Below are 9,327 nucleotides of genomic sequence, written 5' to 3' on the forward strand. Positions count from 1 at the left end.
AGCAACGCCCACTCTGGCCCTGCGAGTCGACATGGAGGCCACCATGTGCCACCGATCCGTCCGCGTGTCATAGGCCTCACAGTCCCCGTGGATGGCGAACAGGCTCCCTCCACCTGCGCACGGGACGGCAAACAGAGCAAACAACAGCCCACGGCGCTGGGAAGGGGTCTGCGTGTACGTGAGCGCATGGCGGGGCCTTACCCACAGCAAAGAGCACAGTGCTGGCCCCCTCACAGCGCCGTGGCCTCGTCCTGCTGTTGCTAAGGACCCCTCTCTGCTCCGGCATGAGGTGGTACTTGAGGGCTTCGATCAGCAGGTCCTTGCACTCCGAGTGATGCCGCACCAGCAGCTCCGTGTCCACGTTGCTCATGAGGAAGTCCCGGCTCAGCAGGGGCAGCCGCACGCACTTCATCAGCTGAGGGGAGAGGACCCCGGCAAGGCTGGCTCCACTCGGAGATGTCGTCCTGCCCGCTCGACAGGACCGGCACCCGGTGGCAAAGGGCACCAAAGCACATGCAGCAATTCAGCCTTAATGTCTCCACAGAGCCAGGAGCACTCAGCCTGGTCGTGACAGATCCCACAGCCACCCCAGATCTCCAGAGGTCCTCTGCTGGTACCCGCATCCTCTTCCAGCACTCATGCTACAAGCAACAATCCTCCCTGCGGGGCTGCAGACCCCAAACACCACCCCCTCTGCCCAGCATGCCCCATGCCGCCTGCATCGCCCACAGGAGGGATGTGTGAGTGTACACCACAGCAAAGATGGAGACAGAACTTCTCCAGGGTCAAGCCCTGGGGTAGGTAGAAACCCACGAGAAACCCTCAGAGAGAGTCATCCTCATCCTGCCCCATCTCGGTCCCAGCCTTCGGGAGGACACGTAGGGATGCTTCCTCCCACCCGCTGCCTGCCTGGAAGCACGAGGGCGGCGAGGTGACAGGAAGCCGGGGCTGCTGGAGGCTCCCACAGCCTCTGCTGCAGTGCGAGGATGCCCCCGTGAGAGGGTGCCCACGCTGTGCCAAGCACTGGCAGCCCCACAGGAAAGGGCTTGACCATGTCTTCTCCAGTTGTACCTTTGGCAGGCAGGAGGCTCGCAGATCCATGCTCCAAGGTGTGGATGCGGAGAGACAAAAGAAGTCCCTGCTCAAATTTGCCTGAGGTTTTTGTTTGAGGATGCACACAAAAGCTCAGGAAGGCTGCAGGCAGGGCTGCCCTCTCCTGCTGCCCACACCCTCCCCAGAGTCCATGTGCCCAAGCTGCCAGGGGTCAGACAGGGCATCCCCCTCGGATTTGTCAATAGTTTGGACTTGACTCTGGGAGGCTGAACTCTCTCAGCAACAACACCCTCATCTATGCCTGGACTGGAAGTGGTACGGCAGGGACCTGCTGTCCCTGCCCTCTGGCCACCCTGCGGCTTCCTTCGGCTGCGTATCCACCCAGACCAGGCACTCAGAGCTGGTGGGTGGAACCAGGCCACCTTCCCCAGCAGACTCACCCTGGGGACATGCTGTCTTCTGCTGTCCACATCATGTTTGACCCAGCTGAGCACAGCCCGGTACACCTCCTCCTCTGATGGCACATTAAGGCTGTCACTAGAAATGAGGTCCAGCACCTGCAGAGTGGGGTGGAAAGGGCAAACGTCGGTTGGTATGGTTTGGGACACGTTCACACACCCAGGTAATTGGCCCAGCAGAACAGCACTGCCAGAGGTAGAGCCCCTGCCTTCTGTAGATGCTGGTGGTTGAGGGGTGTACAACTACTCTCTCTCACTGGATGTAGAAGGATCCAAAGAGCAACCAGGTCCCCCAAACCAGGCAGGTGTAGCCACCTTGCGGCACTGGTGTGGAGACAGCTTTGCCCTCAATTATCCTCCTTGTCTCATTCCCTCCCTTCTGTGTCTGAAGGTGCTGCAATGCATGACATTTCCAATCAACACCAGTGAGATCAGGCAGACGGCTCTGCTTGTACGAGTCCCTTCAGTATTTCATGGGATAGAGCCAGCTGTGTGACCAGGGCAGCCAGGACGTATTCCTTGGCCTGCGCTCCAAGAGAGAGGGCAGTGTGCTCAGAGCTCACGTGGCAAGCACCAGTGACAGCAATTATCCTCTGGGCTACCCTCTCATCCCTATTTCACATGGGATTAAGCTCACTTTCTGACAGCACTCTTCCCACCCACTGTCTCTCCACTGAACAGAGAGGACCAAAGCATGGAATCTGTGTACATTCCCCTGCCAAACCCTGTCCCTGCAGTGCAGGTCTTGGGCTTTTGGCACACAGACTGTGCCTTTCCAGACGAAAAGCCTTGCCACACTCATACCTTCACACTCCCATCAGGACCTCACCTGTTTAAGAGGCAGCAACATGAACTCCTCTGTCTTGGACACCTCCACGAAGTGTTGGAGGACATACTTGTGTGCAGACTTGAGGAGGTCGCTGCAGGAGTGTGTGTCAGCAAAACCCCGGATCCCCAGGCAGTTGGATGGGTCGAGCTGGCTGAGTAGGAACTTGCAGCAAGCATCCCGCACACCATTGAGCTGAAGCAGGCTGGCAGCAGGAAGAAGTGTCTGGCAGTGGAAAAGAATGGGGGAAAAGAGAGTTTCCAGGGCAAGGAAACTATTTTCACCCTCGTCTCACCACAAGTCAGTAACAGAACAAGCGTACTGAGCACCTTCAGGCACAAAAGCCCATAGAGGACAAAGCAGTGTTTGTTTCCAAGAAGACTAAGCTACAGAAGAGCGGGGAAGACACCTGCGTAACTCCCCACAGGGCCAGGAAATGGCAGACGCTCAGGACTAGACCTGGCCATTGCATGGTGCTTTGAGGAGCCATTCCCAGCCACAGCAGTTGCAGGAGCCACACCTCTGGGTGCAGGGGAGCAGATGAATTCCCTGACCACTGCTAGATGCAGTGCCACCACAGAACAACAGCTGAAAGTGTTGAGCAGAGGGAGAAGAGCCCACAGGAGGCAAGTCTCATACAAAATGGCTTTGTGGAGAAGGGAGATTTGGGGGAAAGCTCCTACCTGCACATTGCCCTCGCCCACCACAATCTCAGCCGTGTAAGCGTATTGCACCAGCTGCTCCAGGGCCTGTGGGTCAATGTCGTGCAGCGTCACATGGGTCTGGCGGCTCTCACTCATCTCATCTGGGGCAACACAGATACTAGACATGAACAAAGTCCCACAGAAGGATTGATTCCCTGCAGAAAGACTTCACCATGCAAGGAACAAGCCACATCCACCTCCACAGCCCAGCAACACAGCCAAGGAAGGTCTCCTGCTCACCTCTTAGCAAGGAGGAGCAGCAGTATACTCTAGGGAATGTCTGTGGGATGGGCATCAAAATACCTGTGCCAGGAGTTACAGGCAAAGGGCTTCATGGAAGGGAGCCAAATGAGGAACACTACTGCACTTGCTGACAGAGATGGTATAGAGGCCTCATATTTCCATAGGGTAGGGCAGTGAGAATAGGGAACAGGACAGAAAGGGAAGGCATTTGCAGGAAGGAGAGAGTTTTGAAGAGCAGGGACACCCTGGCCATGGGGAAGAGAGGACACTACTTGCTTGTGAACATGGCGTGGAAGTACGGGCTGCAGGACGCCAGCACCACCTTGTGGGCCTTGATCTCCTTGGTGCCCACATGGAGCACGATGTCACAGAGCAGCCCACGCTGGCGCATGCGGTTCATGCACACGAAGGCGTCGTGATAGTGCCGCTTCGAGTTGTGGGAGATGCTGTGGCCATCGCGGTTGAGGAGCTGCACGCCTCCTTCCATGGCTGCAGGTGGGAGATGGTGGGCTTTCCCTTCTCACCAGCACTGACATGGGGAAAAACCAAAGCGTTACGCAGGCAGGAATAGCTCTATCCCTGGACAATTCCCATAGCCCCCAAGTATGCCCGCCACTGCCCAAAGACCCAGCGCACCAGCAGATCCTGTCTAACCAGCCCATGCTAGGGAAACATCATCCCGCTCGTAAACCAGCGACAGGGAGGAGACAGTCCCTGGACACAAGCAATGCTGAGAGTCTTCCCTGTTCTGTGACACTCACTGCTTCCCAGCTGTGTTCATCTCTGGATCGATATCCTCCTTACCTGCCTTCAGAAGGGTACTGCTCTACAACACATGCGCTCACACTGGTTTTCCTTGGAGCTGCACCATCTCCAAATCAGCCTAACAAGGCACATTTCCATGCAATATCAGCAGAAGCATTGATCTTAGAAGTCTCACCAGGGCACGCCAGTCCCACATTGATCAAACACAGCTTGAACAGACTACCAGAGACAGCGAATGTGACCACCCTGATTAGCCTAAACAAACAATAACCAGGGAATCCCATATCCTAAAAGGCAAGAGCGATGTTAGGGACCACAGCTCTTCAAGCGGTGGCTGTTCCCTTCCAGCTTCCAGAAGATGCTAGAGATTTGTAATGCATACATCTGCCTTCAGTTAAGCTCAAAGACCTGCTGTCTTTCCTGTGCCCACACAATTCAGGAGGATAAGGCAGAGGGCAAAGGCGATTGTAGCACAAAGCTCTACAGTCCCAGTACAGAATCCTGCAGACCAGGGGTTCGACTCTTCCTGCCATTTGGTGTTTCAGGCCTCTTTTCACACAGAGGCTGGGGATTCCCAGGTGGTCAGTTAGGGAATAGCAAACGTACTTTAACATCCTGGTCTCCACCTCCCTGCAGTGTCCTCCAACCTCGCCACAGCCTCAAGGCTGCACCAAACAGGGCTGCTCCAGCACCGCAGACCGGGCTCCAGAACCGCAGCTCCTGCACTAGCCCAGCAGGCAGTTTGGGCAAAGCAGAGCTCCTAGATCTCCCTGGAAGCAAGAGGTTAACTTTGAACTTCAGGTAGTTTTGGTTTGACAGGAGGGACAGACAGCAAAGAACAGAGATGCTGATCAGGTAGCTGGGACCTGATGCAAAACTCACTCTGCACGTACACACCACTGAGCGTGGAGCAGGACAGTCCTTCCATACAGTCTGAGACAGCCCAGGCAGGAGTATAAACTTGATTGGCTTGGAGAAAACAAAGATTGCCTAACGAAGGAATAAGGGCATTTACTTGTGCAAAGACGTTTTCTCTTTTCATGCTGTCTGCATCTAGGCTGCTCACGGCGTTTCGAAAAGCATTTGACTGTCGCCCTGCCAGCAGCACCCAAAGGAAAGGTGGTGGAGTAAAGAGAGAATGACTGAGCAGCAGGAGGAAGAAGGGGGAGGGAACACGAGAAAAAGGCAGCTTGAAGAAAAAAAGCCCGTGTGCTGCACTCGTGTGCCTGCCCCCGCATCCCTGCGGCGAGAGAATCCCTTCAGCCTCTGTGCTCCTCACGACACCTACACGTCGCCAGCCGTGCTGAGCCTAAAAATAGAAACCCACCACGCCGTGCCTGCTCAGCCACGAATGCAGCCATCTATTCATTTTTAAATAGCAATTGTATCATGTACTAGAGTCTGGGGGAGGAAAAAAGATGAATAAACATCTTTCCTGAGCAGGAGAGAAGCCTGCAATGCCCTCTTCCATTTGCATCATCCTGCGTGGTATGAGATTCCTCATCTCACTGTCAGCGGAGAAGATTCATGGGCATACAACAAAAGCCTGTTGAAGCTTTCCAGCAATGAGAGTAAGATGCCGTTGTGCCCTTGACAGGGAAGAAGAGCCCATGAGTTAACTGGCCTTCTCCTCCCACACTCCTCAGCTGAGCTTTTCAAAGCGCTGCAACATCCCTAGGACACTCTTGGTGTCTTAATTCACATGGACACTGCTGGATGAGAGGTGCCCACACGAAGGCAGTTTGTAATTATTAGCACCTCTACCTGGGCTCAAGAGGTCCTTTCCCAGACCTGGTTTAGTGGCAGAGAGCAGACAGTGCTTTCTCACCTTTATTCCCCTCCCTAGCTGCAAGCCTGAGGGTTTTCTTGATCTGCTCGAGCTGGTTTATCTTTTTAATACGCTGCTGCGCAGACTTCTCCCCATCAGTATTTAAGTCATGCCCCAGCTCTAATCGACAGCACTCGCCTCGCCCCTCCTGGGTGCTGGTAGCATGAGATGGGAGCTCCCAGCTCCGCAGCAGTGGGACAACCCAGGAGGAACAACACAGGACAGAGGAGCAGGGAGAAGATGGGACTGTTTCCCCCTTGTGCTCTTGGAGACTTGTGAGGAAAGGTTTGCCACGCCGGTGAGGTGGGGACTGGCACACAGCTCGGCTCCAGCGGTCAGGGGAGAGACGCGGAGGGCACAACAGACTGAAGGTTGCTGTAGCTGATGCATTGGCACCACAGTAATCAAACGCATTTCCAAAGAGGGTCAGAAGTGCTGGGCTCTCTTCCCAGCCCTGCCACTGAGTCATTGCACGACGCTAGGCAAGTACAAATACAGAGTGTGACAAGGGTGACATTATCTTTCCTTGCAATGATTCCCATGGCCGAGAGGTAGAAATCAGCTATTGCTCACCCCCCTCTCCACCCACATCCCCCTGCTGTCACCAGCGAGGGCTGGCACGCACCTCACAGAGCTCTGAAGAGCTTGCCTGAAACACCACCGGTGCCTCCCTCGCCCACGTCGCGGCGCAGCACCCTGAGCTACAACCACCGCTGGATCACGCGGTCTCTGACGTGACTGAGCAGGGAGCGGGGCAGAGCGAGACGCCATCCCAGCCGCCACACCGCCACTGGGCTCCCAAGAGCATCCCCACTCCTGGGGACCGTCTGCAGCTGACCCGACCCACGGGCAGCCTGAACCAGCTCCACTTGATGGTTTTTCACTACGGCCACGCTACAGCCTCAGCAATCCCTCCACTGAGGAGCAGCTCACGCACCCACCAGCCACTTTGGGAAAAGGTAACCATCCTGAAGCACAGGGAGCGCTGGCATGGGTCTGCAGTGGGTACAGCCTCTTCAATCCCACTTCCTCGAGTCCCCGCCACTCTGCAATAACTTGTTCCCATCAGAGCTCTTTTGCTTTAACGGGTCAGAGTATAATCAGTGGGGGAAAAGGGAAAGGACACTCCCCTGCTGCTTGTGCTGCTCCCTGTGCCTGAACTCTCAGCCTCACTTGGCAGCACTAAATATTCCTTATTTCCTTGTAAGACTTCATTCCCAGGAAACGAAGGTCTACGAGCGCTGCTAAGATATAATTAATGAGGAACAGTGCCCGGACCACAAGAGACAGTAAAGCAGTGTCCAGAGCTCCGGCGGGGGGAAGTAAATACAAGCCCACTCTTGTGGAGCGTGCAGCAGCGCGAATGCACGTGTTACGCATCAGCTATAATGGATGCGGTGGCTGACTTGTAATAACTCTTAGGTTATGACAAAAAAAAAAGGCGGCGTTTGTTTGGCTCCTATGCGACAGAGCGTGGCCATGCATAACAGCTCTGTTAATTAATGCAAATGATCCCTGCCCAAAGGGAGGTCTGTTCTCTTTGCACAAAAAAACATATTTTGCCGGGAATGAAAAGAAGCGTGCTGAGCAATAAACAGGGAACAGAGTATCCTCCAGGGAAAAGTTCAGAGCCTGCCCTTTCCCCAGGAAGGCCCTGGAGAATGGCTTTTTGTTGACAGCCTGGATGGAGGTTTTGTGTCCACCAGGCCAGCTAGGACACCGCGAAGACACATCCTGTGCAGCTGGTCAGATGTTGGGGACAAGTCTTTGCTTCGGGTAAGGTGACATCCCCTACTCTAAGGCATGACATGCCCTAAGGCCTGACACGCAATCATGCTTAAATCCCCCACCTCCCCGTGTGCCCTACCCCATTCGATATGCCTGTACCTCTTTTCTGGTAAATGAGCTACAAAGCCCCGTTCTGCGCGCAGCACTGCCGTTAGACCTTCAGCTTAAGACATTAAGTCCTTGCTGACACCCACCTCTACCCCAGCGCGTCACGGCACAAACGGAGCCGAGAGCAGCACAAACGAGGTCGACAGGGCGGCACCGTGTTGCCCGTTTCCCTTTCAGGGGAGCGGTTCCCCCTTCCTTGGTGCTGGGGGTCCGTCTCCCAGGCACAAAGTCCTTTTTTTGCCGGCAGACCTCCGGCTGTGCCCCGCGGCAGGAGGGGGCTGGCGGCCGCCGGGCTCCGCTGGCGCAAGGCATGGCTGGCCGCGGAGCCAAAGCAGCGGCTTCCGCAACAGCACAGCAAAACTCATCCTGGGGCAGAGCAACACCACGGATCCCGGGACAGAAGGAGCTTGACATTGGAGTCACAGGCAGGAATTGCTGCTTCCAAGCGCATCTCCATCTCCCCTGCACCAGAAATCAGAATTCTTATTTTTAACCCCTCTGAGAGGAGTCGCGGGCCATTTGCCAGCAAGCAGCATTCATTCCCCCGAAGAACCGAGACGTGAAACACACCGTTAAAGCTCGGGGCAGCGGGCGTGCACACAAGCGCAAGTAGCTGCTTTCCTCCTGGGAGCAGGGCTGGGAAGAAGATGTGCTCCTGTGTTCCTGCAGACTCTTCCTTCCCTTCAACAGTCAAGGGACACCAGCAGCTGCGCCGGCAGCAACAATAGCTGCCGTTGTGCTGTTGCGAAGTACGACCACTAACACAGCTCGTACCAGCATCCCGAGGTGCAGCTGCGTACACTGCAGGCCTGCACATTTCCACCGTCCTCACTGCTTTGCAGAGGCCCCGTTAATTTGGCTGAGCTATCCCTTTTCTTGAACCCCGTCCATGGCTCTCAAGCACACATCTAAAGAGAAGCTTTAAACTACCAGGTGACTAGCAGCATTTTTGCATCAGTAATCCTCTTGCAGTAGATATGTCTAAGACAACAGGGCTCTTTTCACAAGCTACAGCAGATATATAGTACCTACCCTTATGCCTCAAACTTGGATATCCCAAATTCCTGCTTCTTTCAGGGGGCCTGGCATGGCCCATTACAAAATATATTGCATTCCTACCTTTTCTTCTCCCTTCCCCACAACAAACACAAGCAAAGAGGGCCGGGTATCATCCATTTGTATATGCCCAGGACTCCGATGGAAAGAAGGCACTGAAACTAGGCAATTGTCCCCACCAGGACCTGTCCCATTAGTATCACTGATACAGGAAATTCTACCCTCCTCAAGACAACACTTTGGGGTTCAGTCCCTTTTCAGGCCTGTAACACTTTACCTGCATCCAAGAAATTCAAGCAGACACCGACAAGTGGGCAGCAGCTCACATTCAGTCTTTTTAATATAAGGTTAATTGTGTGTTCAGCCTAGAAGAGCCAGCAATTGGGAGGAAGCGGAGGGACTTAACAGTTCAGGACCAGCAAGTGAACTAGCTGCTCTGAACTGGAGGTCCAGCCATGGCTACTGTGATGGCTGATTTACAGCTGCACCTATACAGAG

General features: G+C 54.7%; 1 protein-coding gene across 1 annotated transcript in view; it reads right to left on the reverse strand.

The window, feature by feature from the left end:
- Positions 1-3,772, reverse strand: part of KLHL17 (kelch-like family member 17) — an 8,164-nt gene extending 4,392 nt beyond the window's left edge. Inside the window, exons 1-6 of the mRNA XM_010284750.1 lie at positions 3,561-3,772; positions 3,021-3,142; positions 2,341-2,562; positions 1,494-1,610; positions 202-415; positions 7-113 (exon numbers count right to left, since the gene is read on the reverse strand). Of these exons, the coding sequence (XP_010283052.1) occupies positions 7-113; positions 202-415; positions 1,494-1,610; positions 2,341-2,562; positions 3,021-3,142; positions 3,561-3,771 (993 nt within the window). The 5' untranslated portion in view covers position 3,772. The remainder of the gene's footprint in view (positions 1-6; positions 114-201; positions 416-1,493; positions 1,611-2,340; positions 2,563-3,020; positions 3,143-3,560) is intronic.
- Between the last annotated feature and the right edge of the window lie 5,555 nt (positions 3,773-9,327).

This window comes from Phaethon lepturus, unplaced genomic scaffold, assembly GCF_000687285.1.
Source record: "Phaethon lepturus isolate BGI_N335 unplaced genomic scaffold, ASM68728v1 scaffold49283, whole genome shotgun sequence".
NCBI lineage: Eukaryota > Metazoa > Chordata > Aves > Phaethontiformes > Phaethontidae > Phaethon > Phaethon lepturus.